The 22,122-nt window shown below is 42.4% G+C and overlaps 1 protein-coding gene across 1 annotated transcript in view; it reads right to left on the reverse strand.

Annotated features, from left to right (window-relative positions):
* The window catches only part of CDC73 (cell division cycle 73), a 2,122,897-nt gene that overhangs the window by 1,734,506 nt on the left and 366,269 nt on the right, over positions 1-22,122 (reverse strand). Inside the window, exon 7 of the mRNA XM_044085321.1 lies at positions 20,610-20,826. Coding sequence (XP_043941256.1) covers positions 20,610-20,826 — 217 coding nt within the window. The remainder of the gene's footprint in view (positions 1-20,609; positions 20,827-22,122) is intronic.

Below are 22,122 nucleotides of genomic sequence, written 5' to 3' on the forward strand. Positions count from 1 at the left end.
CCTGGACCGGAACACCAAAGGCGGAGGTGTGCTCATATTCATTAAGGATAGTCACACCTCCAGGCTAGTTGCTCAGCATAATGCACCCGAGGTTATCCAAGTGCAACTAGCTCTGGGCAAAACCGCAATCCACACTGTAGCTAGCTACAGATCCCCCACCATGCCCCAGGATTCCCACTCCTCTTTTCTTGATGTACTGAAAATTAGGGTTCAACCAAACACTCTAATAATGAGCAATATGAACTACCCCACCACTAACTGGGAAAACTCCTTCGATAAACACCTTCTGGAATTCATAAACTCCAATGCCCTGAATCAACTTATTCACACCCCCACCAGGGGCAATATCCTAAATCTAGTCATTACCAACATGAGTGACCCATGTTCCACACCTGAAGTCAACACCTCATTGGTCTGATCTGACCATAAGTTAATCACCCTAGATATCCACATCATACCCCCACCCCCCATTAAGGAAACCACGGTAAAAAATTTCTCCAAAGCCAACTTCATGCTTCTTAAGACAGAAGTGGAGAACTTCAGGACAGCCATGCAGATGGACAATACAGTTACGACTACTGAATCCTACACAACTGCACTTTATAAGCACTTACACCTGTGCATGAATCGTGCTATCTCAAACAGAATTAAGATGCTATCCTCCAAAAAAAAAAAAAGGAAGCCAATCTGGTGGTCCCCTGCCATAAACAAACTGTACAACAGAAGGAAGAAACTGTTGCAAAAGAGTTAAATCCCATGAGTGGAGGAGCTTCCTGGTCAGCCTCAGTAAGAAGCGGTGATCCCTGATAAAATCCTCCAAAGCTAGTTACAAAAACAAGATCACCACTGATTCTAAAGGCAACCACAAAGCATTCTATAGCTATGTCAAGAATCTCAATGGCAACACTAAGATCTGCTCTGAGTTACAGCACAATGGCACTAAATATATAGACCCAACTGATATTGCCAACATCCTGGCAGATAGGTTCAGTGCTAACTTTACCCCTCTCTCACCCCCTAAAGGGCCCATCTCTATACCGGAAGAATGCAAAGTTCCTGTAATCACGGCTGCACAGGTAAAAAATCACACTCTCCAAAGCCAAGAATACAGCACCTATGAGACCAGACAACATCCCAGGCTGTGTTCTACATGAACTACAGAACAAACTGGCACCCCATGCAAGTACCATGTTCAATCATAGCCTCACCTCAGGCTTTGTGTCCGCTGAATGGCGCACAGCAACGGTTATCCCACTCCACAAGAGGGGGAGCCACCACGGACCTCGGAAACTACTGCCCCATTAGCCTGATCTGCAAGGCCATGGAATGTAACACCATGGAACTTGTAAACAAAGACATTGACAATCTCCAAACTCTGGACCCCACCAAGTTCGGGCTTGTAAAAGGCAGACCATGTCTCCTAAACTTGATAGACTTCTTTGAAGCAGTCACCAAAGCCGTAGACGACGGTAAGGTGGTTCACACAGCCTATCTAGACTTTGCCAAGGCTTTCGACACCATGCCTCACTCTGGAATTATAGATGAAGATGGGTTGCCAACTGGCTCACTGACAGAACCCACACTGTGAAAGGAGTAGACTCCAAATCAGACTCCAGACCAATGACAAGTTGAGTATCACAGGGTTCAGTCCTGGGTCCTCTCCTGTTTGGCATCTACCTCTCTGAAGTACAGGCCAACACAAAGTCTTTGGCTAACTAAGTTCGCGGATGACTGCAAACTAGGAGCCATAATCGAAACTCCCAACGATGTGGACAATCTACAAAAGGGCCTCACTGAGACAGATGCCTGGTGTCAAAGCCATGGCCTCAAGCTCAATGCCAAAAAGTGCATAGTCATCCCTTTTGGTAAAAACTCTGTACCCATGAACTACCACATAGGCGGTAGTATACTTAATACCGAAAGTGTGATGAGACCTTGGGACACAGGTGGACAGTAGTCTCTCCTTTGATAATCGCTTCGCCACAGTAGTCAGGAAATCCTTCTACGTGGCACACCTCATCACAAAAGGTTTCTCATCCAGAAAAAAAAAAGAGATTACTGTTCCCCTTAACTCATTAGACCCATTATAGAGTACAACACCCCTTTTGGCATGTACCTCACAAGACATCTACCTCACAAAGAGGATTACCAGCCTCAAACAGATGCCCTACGCAAATAGTCTCAAAAAACTCCAGCTTTACTCCGTTGCATATCGCCTACTCAGAAGTGACTTCTGCCTAACATACAAAGCTATGTCAAACCCAGAGCTGTTGGACATGCTCCACTTAAAGAAATCCCAATCCCTCCGAGCTACACACTCTAGGGACCTAAACCTTATCACCACAATAAACAGAAAATGCGGGAGGGATACATTCCTTTCCCAGACACTTCCCATACTCTGGAATAAATTACCTATCTATATCAAACCAAGCTCCTCATTAGCACTCAAGAAAATTTTTTTGATGATTGGATGGAAAATAGGAAATTCACCCCGGGGAATCACTTCTGTGCTCTGCTCGACAGTGGCACAGGAAAATAATTTTCCTTGGGTGGCAAAAGTGAGGGTACCTTTTTGGCTGGGCTTGTATAAGCCCTAGGGCCAATAGCCTAGTACCTACCTATGAACCTATAATGCGCTACAGAAACATATATGCTTGCTCCGTCATGGTGGAAAGTAAAGATAGACAACTGAAAAAAAAAAAAGTCATTCAGAAGTACCATCTAAACACCAAGTTTCTTTTTTTGAACCACATACAGGAATTAATGCAGGGAATCAAAACTATCTAATTTCTATGATGCAGTAAATTTTTAAGCAATAATAATCAGATTATCCTCAAAGTCGGCCCAAAACAGAAGAAAATGAGTAGCTTTTATTCTTTACACATATCTTTGGAATACTTGTTGTTACAAGCCATATTTTTACAGTCACTACAATTCTGCATAAAGTACTTCACTCCTACTTACCTTACCTTGCATCATTGTGTGCATTGTACCTATTGTAGAATATGAACAGCCAAAGCATGTGTTTCAAGGGAATTGAGTGTGACAGTTTATATAAACTGAGATGTACCGAGTATACTGTGAACTCTGAACTGTGAATAATGGAAAAATACTGAACAAACAAGAGTCTGCATGAAAGCAGGAAATGTGCCTTTTATTGAAGCATATCCAATTCTCTCTTCTGCCTGGAAATATGATGTGAATTGTCTTATGTTTACGGGTAAACCTTTAATTGATTAATTGCCCTGTGTAATGATCGAATTGGTTCAGTTTCATATTTTTGTACTGTCAGCAATATCACCAGTATACAAGCTTGTTTATTCCTTTGTTCTGGGAGCCTCCCTGGTACTTTCCATGAGGCACCCGCACGTGTGTACTGTAGTTAATAAAAGCCACTGAAAGAGAAAGAAATGTATCTGTCTTCATTTTTAACATACTGTGAAATTTTACAATTGGTGCCGTGACTCGGATCTGAATTAAGAGCAAGCTGCAGCAGTTGAGAACTGAACGAAATACTGCTAAAAGGGCCCACAACAGATTTTTTCTCTTTCTGTGGTATTTCTTTCATTTTTCTGTCCCTGTCTGCCTTCTAAAGTTTTATGAACAAATTTTTTTTTTCTGACAAAGTTATGATTTCTCTCAAGGTAAGTGGCATGCATTTTTTTTCTGCTTTGAATATGCAGTATGAGAGCGGGGTTAATCCGAAGAATAATTTGGCGTCATACGTATAAAAGGAGGAATGAGAGTGGAAAAAAAAAAGACGTTTTTTATAACGTCCTAGCTAAACCTGTGTCAAACAGGTATAGCTTATTGTATGAGACGGGGTAAAAAGACGTTTTTATAACGTCTTAGCTAAACCTGTGTTAAACAGGTACAGCTTCTTGTATGAGAGTGGGGTAATAAGACGTTTTTATAATGCCTTAGCAAAGCCTGTGCTAAACAGGTATAGCTTCTTGTATGAGAGTGGAGTAACAAGACGTTTTCATAACTCCTTAGCTAAACCTGTGGTAAACAGGTATGATAGTGGGGTATTGTGTAAAAATGAAAGTGTGTGAAATAAATAAATGAGCAAAAAAAGGTACACCAGCTGGTTATAGGTTTTATCATGTGTCCCAGGACAGTTGTATGTTTTTAAACCAGTAGATCGCCCTAACTAAAAATGACGGTAACCTTGCCTTTCCTAAAAATGGTAGTTTTAATAAAGATATATTGATTAATTTGCAAAAAAAAGTTAAAAAAGAAAGGAAGATTACCAGGGTCGTGTTGGGCAGCTTTTAATGATTGCATGTGTGAGGCTAAACAAAGATAAAAGGACTTGGTCGTCAGTAGTCTTAAGGATAAACATAGAGGCTAAAGGTTTTGTTTCCCACTGTGTTTCTACTAACAAACAGTTTTGTATTTTAAAATAAAACAAAGAAAATTTACCCAGTGATAAATAGGTTTAAAATGCATAAATCCAATGTGCACATCCATTTGCTAGTTACATGTATATACATATTTGTTGCTATAATATATGTAAAAATAATATAGTCAATTAAGTACATGTATTTCTCTTTACTAACATACAGATATTAAAGAGTTAAAATGGTCTTGGCCAAAAGCATGAAATCAAATAAAGCAGCATTCATTCATACAATGTAACAAAGTCAGGTACAGCTCAAGACAAGCTGAATGTTCAATGTCTAAAACACGCTTCAAAAACTATAAATAAAAATGCAGCTGCGAGACAAGGCACACAGCATTCAACACAGACATCTGCATTTCATTTGTATCATTCTAAACATGAAAATAGAGGCAATTACAATATTTCATAAATAAAACTTAGTTAAAAAACAAAAAAAAAAATGCTATATGGGTGCAACATTTGCCATAAATTATGTTACTATGGGTAAAAGCTACCCCAAATAACAAGACAAGGATTTCACCATTTAAAATCACGACAGGCAAAAAAATACCCACACAACTACCTTTTAATCCACAGCTTGGACATAACAGACCTTTGTTAAAGGTAAAACATCCAAAATAGTTAAGACATCACAGAGCAATGTAATTAAGTAACAAAACAAACAGGCCTTTTGGCTATAAAGTCAAGTGATAAAAATACCATCCACTTGTACCATAATAGGACAACAAACCCAAAAAACAATATTGCACATCAATATTACAAGTTGTAAAGTTACCAAATGCAAATTTAAAAGAGCTTAGTATAAAAACTAGTAGTACAATTACAACGCCCACCAACCTGGATTCATATATCACACGTTAAGAAAGTCGTCCCTTCCGAAGATCAAACACCTCTACCTTTCATGGCTCCAGAATCTCCACCTAACGCTTCCTATACTCGCAGCCATACTGTTCCTGCACCTAACAATGTCTGACATTTCTTCAATCGGAACACTTCTCCATTCTCATACCGTACCACCGAGACCACCATTTCCCACTGGGGTACTGTGCAACAATCTTGGTGGTTATTTTTGTTGTTCTTATATTTTTACTGCTATCTCAGTTGCTAAAAAACTTTGTTATAAATTTATAACAAACCCTCCAAAAACAATACAGGTGCAACCACCATTTCCACAAAGGTACTGCAGGGTCGTTTTAATATTTTTACTGTAGCCATTTATATTTCCTGCTCCAACTACGCCTCAAGCCAAACAAACTGCATGGCATCCACCTTTCAACACCTATCAAGCCATTAAATATACTTATGCATCATCCCTTAATGTTTCCAATTGCTGCATCTGCACTGCCATTCCTACAGTTCATGGGGGATTGATGCTAAATATAGTTCCTTTAGGGATTAGAGAGACATGAACAAATCTGATCTACGACACATCAAGAGTTATTTCGAAACACAAAGTAGCATTACAGTTGTTTATCCGTCAAAATGGAACTGTGTGTTTCCAGAAACTGGATAAAATCAGAGTAGGGTGGAGCCATTGCAACAAAACGGTGGTATATAACTGCACTGCATGGGGTTGTGCAACCGATTTCTTACCTATATCAAGAATTGTAAAAAACTTTATAGCTAACTTTTCCCGGAAAATAAAAACTGTTTACTGGAAAATATTTCAAGGGCGGCAGAATGCTGATAATTGCTTTAAACCTATCAATATCACTATCAAAGTAGAGAACTGTTGCTTTGTGTGTGGAAGAAAAGCATATAAATAGCTACCAGGAAACTGGTCTGGCAGCTGTTTCCTGGGCTACCTAGTTCCAGCTATCAGACATGTATATACATTACCCAAGGGAAAAATTCGGAACGTACGAGAAGTCAAGAAGCCTGCCAGTCCGGTAGGTAAAGCTGATGCTTCATGGATCTATCATCATGACCTGGCTCATGCTAGTACCAAAGGACTCTCCCATATGGACTTGGGTGATGATGTAATATCATGGGCTGGTATAATCCCGTCATACAGAGAAGTGAAAACAATCTGGGAACTGAGAAAGTTATTTAAACTGCTCGAAATCTTGAGCAATGCTACATTTTCTGCCCTAAAATTAGAAACTGATGAACTGACTGCTATGAGGGCTGTAGTACTTCAAAGCCGTATGGCACTAGATTTCACCCTAGCGGCGAAAGGAGGAACTTGCACTTAAATCCAGGAGGAGTGCTGTACTTTTATTCCTGACAATCAGCACAAAATTGAGAGTCATCTTGAACTGATTCAGAGAATTTCCAAACTTTCAGAGGCCAAAGAGACTGATAAGTTTAAAATGGGCATGGTTAACCAACCTGTTCTCAGGCCGGGGAGGTGGACTGTTGAAGTTGATTTTATTAATTGCAGTATTGGCAATTGTTGCTTTTCTTGTCTTATTTCTAATCAAACACTGACCTTGAAATTAATGTCTTCAAAAGCTGTGAAAAAAGTGCCTAAATTTTATATGCCTGCAACTATGACTGTAGATAACAAAATGAAAATGTCTCTCTATGATAAAAAGACTAGTAGCATGGTTATGCTAGATTTGTGGCAAATGTACGACAGGTTAAATGATTATGCTTACACAGCATCAAATGGGGGACTGTAGAATATGAACAGCCAAAGCATGTGTTTCAAGGGAATTGAGTATGTGACAGTTTGTATAAACTGAGATGTACCGAGTACTGTGAACTCTAAACTGTGAATAATGGAAAAATACTGAACAAACAAAAGTCTGCCTGAAAGCAAGAAATGTGCCTTTTATGGAAGCATATCCAATTCTCTCTTCTGCCTGGAAATATGATGTGAATTGTCTTATGTTTACGGGTAAACCTTTAATTGGTTAATTGCCATGTGTAATGATCTAATTGGTTCAGTTTTATATTTTTGTACTGTCAGCAATATCACCAGTATATAAGCTTGTTTATTCATTGTTCTGGAAGTCTCCCTGGTACTTTCCATGAGGCTCCCGCACATGTGTACTGTAGTTAATAAAAGACACTGAAAGAGAAAAAGAAATGTATCTGTCTTCATTTTTAACGTGCTGTGAAATTTTACACTACTCAGCCACTGCAGCTAGACAGCACGTGCAATACAAGTTACTGAGCATGTGCAAGATCAGTGCCATTTTGTAGAGTCAGAGTGAATGCAGGCATGAATGGAGAAAGCACATGGGAGTGTGTTTCAAGTAATGAGTCAGTCATTTAGCTCAAATCTATGTTTGTTAGAGCTCCTGATGTGTTTACGTACAATAAACAAACTTGAATCCATCACAGTGACTCAGTGTCTCATTTGAATACAAGAGTCATGCAAAATAGAGTCAGAATGGTATCCGAAGTTGAAGGAACTTGCAAACCATGAGGCACACAGTTAGAAAGTACAGTTTTGTACCTACCATAAATGTAGATGTCCGATAGGTATGCATTTGCAGTCATCACATATGGGTTTGTCCTGCCTCAGGCAGACCTTCGGTCGGCCAGATTCCAAAGTCTGGGGCTGGCCTCGGCTGATGTCGCACTTTCCCCGACGTCAGAGCATCTGGGGTATAAAAGCATCAGCAGACGCTGTTTTCCTCAGTTTTTCCTGCCCCAGATGCCAGGTGCCCTCTAAGGAAGGCTAAAATTTGGAGAGATGCATTTTAAAAAACAAATCCAAACATGCACAGTACTATAAAAACAAATACACCATAATAGATCCCCCCAGCTAGCTATAAGAGGGGTAAGTACCCAAGAAGTATACCACAGAGGGGAAGGAGGGAGGGTAAACCTGACTGCAGATGCATACCCATCGGACATCTACATTTATGGTAGGTACAAAACTGTACTATGTCCTTCAAGCATACATCTGCAGTCATCACATATGGGTAGAATACCATAGCCAATCTGGGGGTGGAGGTACTAAGTAAAGGATGGTGTAGCTAAGATACCCTGCAGGACTGCCGTAGCAAAGCCTGCTCTGGATCTGGAGTATAAAGGTAAATTATAATGCTTGGCAAATGTATGCACGGAGCTCCATGTAGCAGCTTCTAAAATGTCCTTGGTAGCCACCCCTCTTAGGAAGGCTGTGGAGGTGGCTGTGGCTCTCGTGGAATGAGGTCTAATGTTAGCTGGCGCAGTTTTTCCATGAAAGGAGTAACAAAAACGAATGCAATTTCCTATCCATTTTGAAATTGTCGGTTTGGAAATTGATTTTCCTTGTGCCCCAGCAGCATAAGCTACAAACAGCTGGTCAATCTTTCTGTAACTTTTAGTTCTGTCCAAGTAGTAGCGTAACTGTGCATGTCCAGGGTGTGCAGAAGTTTCTCCCCTTTATTTTGTGGTTGTGGGAAGAATGTAGGCAAGTGAATAGCTTGGTTCAAAGATACCCTGGATACCAACTTTGGCATAAATGTAGGATTGGTTCTCAATGAAACTCTGTCCTGATGAAAGATAAGAAATGGCTGTACTGCCATTAGAGCTTGTAACTCAGATACTCTTCTTGCTGAGGTTATGGCCAGAAGGAAGGCAGTTTTCCAAGACAGAAACTGTAGATCTGCAGATGCTGCTGGTTCAAAGGGAGGAAGTGTTAGTTTTTCCAAAATGAAATTAAGGTCCCAAGTAGGCACAGGTGGTTTCCTTGGAGGATTGATGTTTTTGATTCCTCTTAGAAACTGTCTCAGGAGAGGATGCGAGAAGACAGGTGGATCAACATTGTATTCTGCTGAAATTGCTGAGGCATGTATCTTAATGGAAGAGTAAGACAGGCCGTTATGGAACAATTCTGCCAAGTATTCCAGTATATGTGCCATGTTCATCACTGTCACATCTAGGCCCTTTGTTGTGTTCCAAGTGTAAAATCTTTTCCATTTTGCTGAATATGCCTTCCTTGTGGAAGGCCGGCGAGCTTCCATAATAATATCCTTCACTCTCTGGGATAGCTTATCCTGAGGAGGAGTCATGGTATTTTCCAGGCAGTTAGCTGCAAGGTTTTTAGGTTGGAATGCAGAGTCTTGAAATTGTGCTGTGTCAGTAGAAGTGGCCATAGGGGGAGAGGCCACGGTTTCGTCTGTGACATGCCCTTTAACAGTGGGTACCAGTGCTGCCTTGGCCAGTTTGGAGCTATCAGAATCACTCTGGGCTGCTCTGTTCTGATCTTCAGTAAGACCTTGGTAATTAATGGGAGAGGTGGAAAAGCATACACTGTTAGAGCTTTCCAGCTGAAAGAGAGAGCGTCCACTTTCCATGCTTGTGGGTGGTATGTCCTTGAGCAGAATTTCTTCAGTTGCTGACTGTTGGGGGAGGCGAAGAGATCTATTTCCGGCCTTCCCCATGATTGTGTTATGAGTAAGATGATGTCTGGGTGCAGCATTCATTCCTGTGCATCCATGGTATTTCTGCTTAAGCTGTCTGCCAGTATATTGTCTTTCCCTGGCACGAACTGGGACTGCAGCTGTATATTGAGTTTCAAGGAAAGTTCCCATAGATTCATTGCCAGTCTGCAAAGAAGGTAGGAATGGGTGCCTCCTTGCTTGTTTATGTACCACATAACTGTGGTGTTGTCTATCCTTATGAGTAGGTGGCCTTGATGAAGAAAAAGTTTGAAGGCCTCTACTGCGTGCATCACTGCCAGCATTTACTTTTGGTTTATGTGCATGCGCAGCTCTCTTTGTGACCATAGCCCTTGGATACATCTGCCCTCCATGTGTGCTCCCCAACCTTGGTCCGAAGCGTCCGTAGTGATGGTTTGGTTGGCTCTTGGCTTGCTGAAGGGCAACCCATTGTTCGACTGGCAGGCTTGAGCCCACCACAGAAATTCCTTTTGAATGCATGGAATGAGTGGGATCAAAGTTTCTAAACTGTGACTGTGCTGAGTCCATAAACTCCTTATGTACCATTGTAATTTTCTCATACGCAGTCTTGCTTGTGGAATCAGAAGAATGCAAGATGCCATGTAACCCAGGGCCTGCAGGATATTCCTTGCAGTCAGCTGAGTTTGTCTTGTCAGATTCTTGAAGTAATCCGGTTGTTGTTTTTGTTTTTGTTTTTCTTCTGTGAGAAAGGCCATTTGGGTGGTTGTGTCTAGATCTGCACCCAGAAAAGTTATTCTTTGGGATGGAACAAGTCTTGATTTGTGGATGTTGACTGTATATCCCAAGGCCTGCAGTAGGTGGATGGCATAATCCAAGTCCTTTAACAAAGTTTGCTTGCTGTCCGCTTGTATAAGGCAGTCGTCCAGATATGGGTAAATTTGAATCCCCTGAAGTCTGCAGTGTGCAATTACTGATGCCAGTTATTTCGTGAATACTCTGGGCGCAGTAGATAAGCCAAAGGGCAATGCTGAGAATTGATAATGCTCTGACCCTGCAAGAAATCTGAGGTGTCTTCTGCAACTTTGTCTGATAGGGACATGTAGGTATGCCTCCTTGAGGTCTAGAGTCACCAGCCAAGACCCCCTGCCCAGCATGGGAAGGAGTTGCTGTAGAGTCAGCATTTTGAATTTTGGCACAAGGAGGTAAGTATTCAGTGCGGACAAGTCGAGAATAGGCCTCCATTGATTTTCTTTTCTTGGAACAAGGAATAATCTGGAGTAAAACCCTTGGCCTTGTTCTGAAAGAGGTACCTTTTCTATAGCTTTCATTTGCATTAAGTTGGAAATTTGTTTCAAAGCCTCTGCCCTCTGATTTGGTGGCAGGTCTGGCATGCCTTTTCTTTTTGGCAATGTGTGGAAATGGAACCTGTATCCTTTGTCTATTATTTGCAGTGCCCATGTGTCCCTTGTAATGCTGTGCCAATTTTTTGAAAATAAAGAAAGCTTTCCGCCCAAAGGTGCTTCTAATTGAGCCCTGGTCGGCGGAGTCAAAACAAAGTCATTGAGTCTGTCCTGGTGTAGCAGTTGTAGTTCCTGCACTACCTCTCTGGTTGGGAGGCTGCCATTGACGGCCTCTGTAGGAGCCTCTAGCTTGCCCTCTACCTCTGGCATGCCTATTCCTGCCATTCTGAGATCTGTCTGAGTCCGGAAAGGAACAATTCTTAGTAGGCCAATTTCTGCTGAATCTCGGTGGTTGGACTTGCAGAAAGTCTTTGACTGTTTGCACAGATTTTGCCTTTTCTTCAAATTTCTTTAAGACCTCTTGAGCCGTGGAACCAAATAATTTTTGCTTTTCCATAGGAGCATCCAAAAGCTTAGCTTTAACATGGTCTGGCAGAGATTGCTCCTTCAGCCAGGCATGCCTACGTATGACTGCACCTGTCATAGCTGACCTACATGAAGCTTCCAATGCATCATAACCACACTGCAAGAAATGGTTACTAACCTGCTGGGAGTTATGTACCAGATCCTGAAGGGATTTGCGATCAAGGGGTTCAGAAGAAGACAGTTTCTTATGCAATTCATCTAACAAATACTCTTGGTACTGTATCATATGAAACTGACAATTTAATGCCCTCATGGAAAGAGTTGCAGAAGTATACACTTTCTTACCCCATCTCTCTAAAGCTCTGGACTCCCTTTCAGAGGGTAGAGGATTTCTAGCAGTGGCCGCTGCAACCCCTTTTGGGCCCTGGGAAATAGTTTCTGGATCAGCAGAGTGGGCCTTGTACAGGTGTAGATGAGAGTCCGGGACCCTGTAGTACCTAACAGGTTTGGCAGGAGCCGGAGGGAGAGAGTCAGGGGTTGTACTAGCATCAGAGTACACATCATCAATGACATTCAAAACAGGAGGTATAGCTAAAGGCCTATGCTGAGGTAAATGTAAAAAGGTCCTTAATCTCTTTCTAGAATCAGAGAATTCCTGACCCTGCCATTGAAAATGTTCTCTGAGTGTAAAATCTCTCCAAAGGAAAACTCTTCAGGAGGGGAGGCTGAGGGAATAGATTCTTCAGCATCAGAATCCTCGTAGGCCAAATAAGCCTCCTCCTGGTGGTCTGACAGAGTAGAGCCATCAGAGGACTCATCTGAGGAGGGGGGCCAGCGGGCTCAACCCTGGGCCTTTTGTCTGGAGGTGGTTGACAGCCCCTGTCCGGATGAGGTTGAGAACCTCTAATTAAGGAGATAAGATCCTCTGCTAAGCTAAGAATCTGTGAGCCAGTAGAGGGTCTCTGAGAGGTAACCTTGGGAGGCAAAGCTTTAGAAAGTTTAGCAGCTTTAGCCCTAGAGAAAGCCTTAATGGACATGGATGCAGGAGGTCTGGCTGCACCACATGCAGGAGTAGATTTGTCTAAAGAAATGGTGTCGGAAGGTTCCTGGACACCAGTTTCAGTAGGTAATTCAATAACCGACTCGGCCGGGGCCTCCGGGGCCGAGGTAGTCGGTTGTGCGGTTTCGGTAATCGGAAGTACCAAGGACTCCGTTTCAGCCGAGACACTCACGGGTAGGCCTGACCGTGGTTTCAGCCGAAACCGCGGCCCGCGTGTCTCTGTCCTTGTCCTTCCGTTTCTTAACTAAATGCGAAGTCGGAGTCTCCAACGGCATCTTGTAAGCAAAACTAGCCCCAAAGAATTCCTCTGCAAACTCTGACCGACGTCTAAGAGTTCGTCGGTTGAAGGAAGCACAGGCTGAACAGGCTGAGACGTCGTGGTCTGGGACTAGGCAGGGAGGCAGTAAGAGTGGAAATCCTTATGAGGTATTTGTTTCCCACAAGTTAAACAATTATTAACTTTATCTGACAACGGCTGAGGCAAGAAAGAGTCCCAAACGGGGTACTTAGCTTTTTCAAAGTCTTCGGTAGCTGAATCACAGGAGCTGGCCGACCGGCACTTGCGAACTGCTTCTGCTTCGGGCACCACGCGGCAAGAAAGACTGAGGAAAATGGCGTCGGCTGATGCTTTTATACCCCAGACGCTCTGACGTCGGGGAAAGTGCAACATCAGCCGAGGCCTGACCCAGACTTTGGAATCCGGCCGACCGAAGGGCTGCCTGAGGCAGGACAACCCATATGTGATGACTGCAGATGCATCCTTGAAGGACATCTGGAAAAATATACAAGAGCCAACTCACAAAACAGGTCAACAGTTATTCAAAGGTGCTTAAATGATTTTACAGTTGCCAAGTGGTGAAGCATTCAAAACGTTCAAAATAATTAGAGATAAAAAAAAAAATATAAGAAATTGTGACATACCGATAAAAGTATTCAAAATAAATACAAAAGTGTGTGAAATAATTTCCAAAGTGTCAAGATGTAGAAAAAAGCTAAAACAACCACATTATTTCACAATGTACTAATATTTCGCATTAACTGAAACCTTTCAAAGTATCTGAAGTGTTTCCAGTGTTACACTGAAGCGTTTTCAGAGAGGTTGTTGTGCATTTGAGCATAAATACCTGGTCTATGCTTACATTTAAACGTATTTTGTTATTATGGAAGAGGGATTTCGTAGACCTGAACCGCTGATGTTTGATAATATTGCTTGCTAAGACTTGGCGAGAGTTTGAGCAAGAACATGATATTTTCAAACAGGCTGCATTTTCTGATAAACTCACACGTACAAGAGCATTCCATACTTCTTAATTTAGCTGGCTTAAAAGCCATTGTGAGGGAATGTTCACATTTGTGTATGCACCTGCTGTGTAAGCAGGGGAAAGGGAGAATTGCCATATTGTGATACAGGCTGAAACGCAGGAAGACTCTGACTGCTTAAAATGTAAATTTAGAGAAATCTATAAGTATAGTTGTCAGCCTGAAAAGTACAGTTTTGTACCTACCATAAATGTAGATGTTCGAGTATATACACTGCTGCAGTCATTACCACTTGGGTTATCCTGCTGTCAGGCGGTCCCTCAGTCGGCCAAAGTTCCAAAGTCTTGGTCCGGCGTCAGTTGCTGTCGCTTCTTCCCTGACGTCAGTGCAACAGCGGTATATAAGAAGCAACCAATGCCATTTTCTTCAGTTTTTCATGCCCCAAATGTCAGGTGCCCCCAAAAAGGTAGGCAATGCAAACTGCTAATAAAACATACATAAGAAAAGCAATCAAAAACTTTCAGTTACCAGCAAATACTCCCCATAGGTAGCAAAGGGTAGAAGAATTGGGTACGTACCAAGTAAGAGGGGAAGGAGGGAGGTTAACCTAGACTGCAGCAGTGTATACACTCTAACATCTACATTTATGGTAGGTACAAAACTGTACTATGTTCATAGTGTTGCACTGCTGCAGTCATTACACTTGGGTAGAATCCCAAAGCTGAGGTAGGGTGGCTGGTTCTATAAGGCGTTAGGGGAGGCTATAAGGCCCTGCAGCACTGCAGTGGCAAAGCCAGCTCTGGATTTAGAGTAAAGAGGCAGATGATAATACTTGGTGAAGTTATGTACAGAACTCCAAGTTGCTGCTTCCAAAATTTCCTTGGTAGGTAACTCCTCTGAGGTAGGCAGATGAAGTGGCCGTTGCCCTGGTGGAATGAGACCTAATGCTGTTAGGTACAGTTTTCCCATGGTGTATATAGCAGAAACGTATACAGTGTCCTATCCATTTTGAAATGGCTTTTCCCTGTGCTCTTGCAGCATATGCTACAAACAATTGCTCAGTTTTTCTGAAAGCTTTTGTTTTGTCCAAGTAGAAGTGTAACTGCCTGTGTATGCACAAGGAATGCAGAAGTCTCTCCCCTTTATTCTGTGGATTTGGATAACAAGTTGGCAAGTGAATAGTTTGGTTTAGAGCCACACTTGACACCCTGTCTTGGTGGAAAATGATAAAAGGTTCCACTGCCATTAGTGCCTGTAATTCTAAAACTCTTCATGCTGAGATTATTGCCAGGAGCAGAGCAGTTTTCCAAGAGACATATTTTAAATCTGCCGAGTTAGCTGGCTCAAAAGGAGGTAAAGTTAATTTTTCCAACACGAAGTTGAGGTTCCAAGTTGGATTTGGTGCTCTACGGGGGGGGGGGGTCTTATGTTTTTAGCCCCTCTGAGGTACTGTTTTAGCAAAGGATTAGAAAAATAGGGGGGTCCGTGTTGTAATGAGCTGAGATGGCAGAGACGTGTACCTTGATGGATGAAAAGGAGAGGCCTTTGTCCGGCATCTCAGTTAAATACTGTAGTATCTGAGGAATATTTGGGACAAGAGGGTCAAGGCTGTGAGCCTTGTTCCAGGCACAGAATCTCTTCCATTTATCCGAATAGGCTTTCCTGGTGCTAGGCCTTCTGGCCTCCAGAATGACATCCATAACTTGACTTGCTTGACTAAGGAATCTGCCATGCAGCCAGGTTTAAAGTCTTTAGCTGGCTGTGAAGCATCTGATTGTTGTGCAGAGTCAGAAGATGTGGGATTTGAGGCAAAATCCAGGCTGGACCCTGTGCTAAGTCCTTTAAGATTGGGTACCAGTGCTGGCGTGGCCAGTCTGGGGCAATCAGGATCATCTTTTGCTTTTCTTGCCTGGCTTTTATGAGTACCTTTGGAATGAGAGGTAGTGGTGGGAAAGCATATACTTGTAGGTTTTTCCAGCTGAATGAGAGGGCTTCCACTTTCTATGCTTGTAGGTGGTAAGTCCTTGTGCAGAATTTCTGTAGCGGCAGTTCATTGGGGATGCAAACAGAGCAATGTCTGGGCTACACCATTTTTGTGTTATCATTACGAATATTTGTGGATGTAATTTCCATTCTTGCGGATCCATGATGTTTCTACTTAAGTCGTCTGCCAGTGTGTTTTTCTCTCCTGGCAGGAATTGTGCTTGCAGATGAACTTGATAGGTTAGAGCTGTGTTCCACAAGGTCATGGCTTGTCTGCAGAGGGGATAAGAATGAGTATCCCCTTGCTTATGTACCACATAATGTGGTGTTGTCTGTCTTTAGTAGTAGTTGTCCTGGATGCAGAAGGTCCTTGAAAGCTATAAGGGCATTTTGTACAGCTAGCATCTTTTTGACTGATGTGAAGATGCCTTTGTTCTGCGGGCCATTTGCCCTGAATACATTTTCCTGCCATGTGTGCTCCCCAGGCGTAATCCGATGCATCTGTTGTCGATGTTTGCCTGGCTGTGGGTTGAGTGAAAGGCTGTCCCTTGTTGAGGTGACATGCTTGAGCCCACCATCGAAACTCCTGTTGTAGGCAAGGAATTAGTGGTATTACTGTATCCAAACTGTGACAAGTGTCGAGACTGGACACTAAGTACCATTGTAGTTTCCTCATATGCAGTCTGGCATATGGAATTAGTAGTATGCAAGATGCCATGTAACCCAAGGCCTGCAGAATTTTTCTTGCAGGGAGTTGAGTCTTTGTTGCCATCAACTGAAAATATTGAGACAGTTGTCCTTGCTTGTCTGGCATGAGATAAGCCATCTGGGCCACTGTATTTAAGCTGGCACCCAGGAATATTACCTCTTCTGAGGGCACTAGTTTTGACTTATTTTCATTTACTGTGTACCCTAGGCAACTTAATAACTTTTTTACAAAAGCCAGACGCTTTAGAAGAATGTCCTTGCTCTCTGCTTGAATCAGGCAGTCCAGGTACAGATAAATCTGAATTCCTTTCTGTCTGCAAAATGCAATTACTGGTGCCAGGCACTTTGTGAAGACCCTGGGCAGAGTAGATAAGCCAAAGGGCAGTGCAGAGAATTGGTAATGCATTGAGCCAGCTATGAATCTGAGGTATCTTCTGCAGTTTTGTCTGATAGGGACATGCAGGTATGCCTCCTTGAGGTCCAAAGTTACGAGCCAAGCTTTCTTGCCCAGCATGGGAAGAAGCTGCTGTAGTGTCAACATTTTGAATTTTGGAACATCCAGTTAAGTGTTTAGAGAAGAAAGATCCAGAATGGGCCTCCCAGGCTTTGTCCTTTCTGGGGACCAGAAAGAGTCTTGAGTAAAATCCTTGTCCTTGCTCCTATGTTGGTACCTTTTGAATAGCTCTCGTGTCCATGAGTGCTGTAATTTGTCTTTGAGCCTCTGCCCATTGATTTGGTGGCAGATTTGGCATTCCTTTTAACCTTGGCAGAGTGTGAAAGTGGAACCTGTAACCTTGAGATACAATGTTGAGAACCCATTTGTCTTTGGTGAGCATATGCCAACTGTGAGAGAAAAGTGCCAGTTTTCCTCCCAAAGGGGCTGCCAGAAGAGAAGTGTTTGGCAGCTGTAGTGGGAAGTCATTGGGGCTGTTTTTTATAAGGTTGAGGCCAGTCTTCCCCTTCTTTCTGGGTTGATGCACCCCATTGTCGAGGCCTGTAAGGACCTTGTGGTTGACCTCTACCTCTTGGACGTCTGTATCTGCCCCTTTGAGGTCTGCCTGTAACTGGAAAGGACCAATTCTTTGTTGGCCAATTTCTGCTAAATCAAGGAGGCTGAACCTGTAAGAAATCCTTCACCGTTTGCATAGATTTTGCCTTATCCTCCATTTTCTTTAATACCTCTTCTGCCTTAACTCCAAATAAAACATCCTGCTGCAAAGGTACATTCAATAATTTTGCTTTAACATGATCTGGTAATGCCTGTTCTTTTAACCAAGCATGTCTTCTAATGACAGATCCTGTAACTGCTGCTCTACAGGTATGTTTTCCCACTTGTTCAGCTGCATGCAATAAATCCTGCATTTCCTTATAATTAAGAGGATCTGAATTTGGAAGCATTTTTTGTTTCAACTGAAACATCAAATATTGCTGATATTTTAGCATGTGAAACTGGCAATTTAAGGCCCTCATTGCTAAAGTTGCAGATGTATATACTTTCTTCCCCCATCTGTCTAATGCTCTGAAATCTGTCAGAGGGGACTGGACATTTTGCTGAAGAAGCCTTTACTCCTTTGGGACCCTGAGAAATAGTTTCAGGGTCAGCAACAGGGCTTTTACAAAAAATTTGTGAGAGTCAGGGACTCTGTAGCATCTGTCCGGCTTAACTGGAGCAGGAGGTAAAGAATCAGGATTTAAACTGGATTCAGAATACACATCATCCACAATATCTAACACTGGCGGAATAGCAAGGGGTCTGTGTTGAGGTAATAAAAGGAAATCTGAGCCTTTTCTTGGATTCTGAATAATCCTGGCCCTCCGAATGGAAGTGCTCCCTCATGGTATATAAGGTTTCCCCAAAGGAGTAGTTCTCTGGCGGAGAGGCTGAAGGAATTGATTCCTCAGCATCAGAATCCTCATAAGGGGGAAAAGAGTATCCTAGGTCTGAGGATGAATCTGAGGAGATGGATACCTGGTCGGATGAGTCATAGTCTGCATTATCAGGAGGGGAATGGGACCCCCTGATCAGAGTGATTAAGTCTTCGGCCATTTTGAGCATTTTTTTTCTTAGGCATGGAGGCCTGCCCTGGTGAATGCTGAAGTTGTTTCTTTGTTTCTTTGTTTTTAAAGGAGTTTTAGACTTAGCAGAAGATTTAATGGTTAACAGAGTAGGTCTGAAAACACCCTCTGAAGCTACGGGTTTGTTCAGCTACTCCGGATCCCTCTGAAGGGTTAGTCTCGGTAGGCTGTAAATCTGGTGCGTCCGAAGGCCCAGCCATCTCCACGTGGGAGTCAGAGGCGGCCAGTGGTTCTAAAGAAGCGGTAGACAGGGGCTGCGAAGGTACCTCACTGAAAACCGGAGAACCGGCGACTGGCCTAGAAGAGGCTTCATTGTCAGTTTTGGGCCTCGGATGCCTGTCCTTGTCTTTGCGCTTTTTGTGTATTCCGGTCGTCGGTAGTTCCGACGGCATGGTGTAATTGAATTTTCTGCCAAAATAATGTCGGGCAAAATCAAACAGACGTTTAATAGTGCGCTTGTTAAACCTAGCACAAAACCGACAACCTGTGACGTCATGGTCTGGGCCTAGGCATGGGATACAATAAGAATGGAAATCCTTATGAGGTATTTAGCTTCCCACAAGAAATACAGTTATTAACTTTTACTGACATCAGTCTGAGGCAAGAAAAAGTTTCCCCAACGGGGTACTTAGCTTTGTAGAAGACTTTGGTTCTGGATTCGGAATTAAAATCTCAGGAGTCGGCCGACTGGCACTTGCGAACTGCTTATGCTTCAGGCACCGCGCAGCAAGAAAGACTAAAGAAAATGGCGTCGGCTGCATCTTATATACCCCTGTCGCACTGACGTCAGGGAAGAAGCGACCGCAACCGACGCCGGACCAAGACTTTGGAACTCAGGCCGACTGAGGGACTGCCTGACGGCAGGATAACCCAAGTGTAATGACTGCAGCAGTGTAACACGATGAACATCCCTTCATTTGTACACATCTACCCACTATGACATCCCTCTGGATGCAGAACACCGGAAGATCTGTGTACAAGTGTTGTTACTGGCAACTCCAAGAAGTCCTCAAAGCCAACTAAATCTTCCTCATATGCAATCTGGCTTGCAGAACCACAAGAATGGTTAAAGCCGTGTAGCCCATATGCTTCAAGTCATCCCTGGTAGCTATGTGGTTCCTGACAGCCTGCTAGAACCAACGGTGAAAGCTTCCTCCTTTAGGTGGTAAACCCTGTACTCTTCTACAGCTGGTATCCCCTCCAGAAATATCTTTATCCTGAATGGAGTTACTTACAGAGACTGACCAAAAATGCAGATGTCGGAGGTAGTCCACAGTACTGCTGAGATTGTCTAAGATTTGTCTGTGTAACTGCGTTTGACATGCAATCAATGTAAAGGTAGACATGAACTTTTAAGTCTGAGGTAGGCTACCACACAGACCAAGCATCTTGAGAACATCCTAGTAACAGTAGGAAGCCCAAAGGGAAAGAAATTAAATTGGTAATGCTAGCATCTCACCCTGAGCATAAGGGATATCTTGTGTTTTTTTATAAATAGGTAGGTGCAAAAATACAACCTTCAAGTCCAATGTAATCAAGAAATGCCAAGGATGGAGTAGCAGAATCAGTGACTCTAGTGTGTACACATCCTGCATTTGGGCACCCACAACAGGCAGAGTCTGAAAAGAGCTGAAATCGCTCTCTATGGTCCATTTCTTTTACTAGAACCCACTGACAGCACAGCAGGTTACAAAGCAAGCTACATGGTTCACGAGATAAACATTTTCATCAACATTTACGTTGCAGTTTTAATGTATGAAAAGAAAAAAAATACACTGAACATAAGCTAGATGGCCCTCTAAACACATTTCAGAGTTGCATCAATGTTAAAGCAGTTACAACTAAACTCTTACCAATGTAGGAGTCAACACTGATGGAAAAAAGTTTTGAAAGTATAGCATAATCTTTTTAAAATGTTACTTTATATTCAGTACTAAACAATTACAACAATGAAATGGCCAACCAGGCTCGGAGAATAAATAAATTACCTTGCCAGTACTCTGTAGAACTGATGTTCTTGTCCGCCACACTCTCTCCCTACTGACAATGTCTCTAGTCACATCTACTTCAGCATCTACAAAACTTCTCTGTTTTAAGGCAGTTATGTCATCATCCAGATCAGGTTTGATGGTTGACCTTTTCTTTGCCATAATTTTGGCCTTGATGGCAGCAATTTTTTCTACAGACATGGCTTCAGACAGAGACCTAAGAGTAAAAAAGTTTAGAACACATTTCAGTTTTTTAAATTATTATTTTAATACCATTACTAACATCTCCCAGCCCCTGCACACACCAACTAAAAAATCCACTTTTAACTTTTTTGTATGAACTGGGTAAGCTCAGTAGGCCAAGCACTTCTTTTCAGAAGAAAATCAGCAGCACAGCCTAGTTAAATCATCATGTTAAACAGAACGCAAATAGTGTGTGAAGTGTGAGACAGAATCATAAACAGGAGTACAGAAGAACGCCTGTAACCATCAAATTTAACAGTCACTGTGACTGAACCAGCACCAGGAAAACCTATAACTTTGTAGAAAAGACTATCTGTAATAAACATGAAATTACCCAAAATCTGAGAAAATGCATGACCATGAGAACATGAAGTACAGTGAGCATCAGTGCTCGTGGTAAGGCACCACATACTACTTTAAACACACAAGTACATATGGTAAAACAAGTCCTGCTAACCGCAAAGTTGTGTTAAACCACAAACCAAATAGAATGAACAAAAATGCAGAAAACAGCACCACAGCAAACCAATAAAAAGCAAATGGCAAAGAGCAGTATAAAATCCAAACACAAACCAGCAACATCTCAGATATTTAAAAAACAATCAGATAAATATCTACCAATAAAAAACATGCAGATTCAATAGCCATAAAAATGTTTAAAGGCACAGCTTTCTTTTAAGGCAGGAACCATAACAGGCTATTAACATAAAGACGCACATAGCAAGCTACCTATTTAAAAAAGCTTTCTTTCTTTCAGAACTGGCTTAAGAGGTACTGATTCATTCAAGCCTGCAACCTCCGTGTGCTGATAATTTAAGAATCCACCTTAATTTTTTTTATTTTACATTTGTTGACCGGGATAGTCCAACTGGAGCCATGTCCATTTTCAGTGGAGGCCCGGGCAGATGAGCTCCAATTTATCATATACAATAATACAAGTAAAACAAGAGTACATAAGTAGTATTACCAACGAATACATAGACATGAGAGACCCCTGGTTCTAGTCAGGGGGAAAATTAACAATAAATAGTTAGTTGGGTTATTCACATTCATGCTGAAAGTTACCCAGGCTTGTTGCAGTGGCAAAGCCAGTTAAATGCCATATGTTGAGTTTAGTTTTAAATTGTCCTAGGGAGGAGAGCAAAGTAATATCACCTGGAAGTAAGTTCCAAGCTCTGCCTGCAGCGTTAGCAAAGAGGGCATCTCCAGCAGTGTTGCTGATTTTGATTGTCTGAATTAGAAGTTTGTTCGAGGATCGAAGCAGTCTTGG

The sequence above is a fragment of the Protopterus annectens genome, chromosome 10.part0, assembly GCF_019279795.1.
Source record: "Protopterus annectens isolate FY-2018-M chromosome 10.part0, PAN1.0, whole genome shotgun sequence".
Lineage (NCBI taxonomy): Eukaryota > Metazoa > Chordata > Ceratodontiformes > Protopteridae > Protopterus > Protopterus annectens.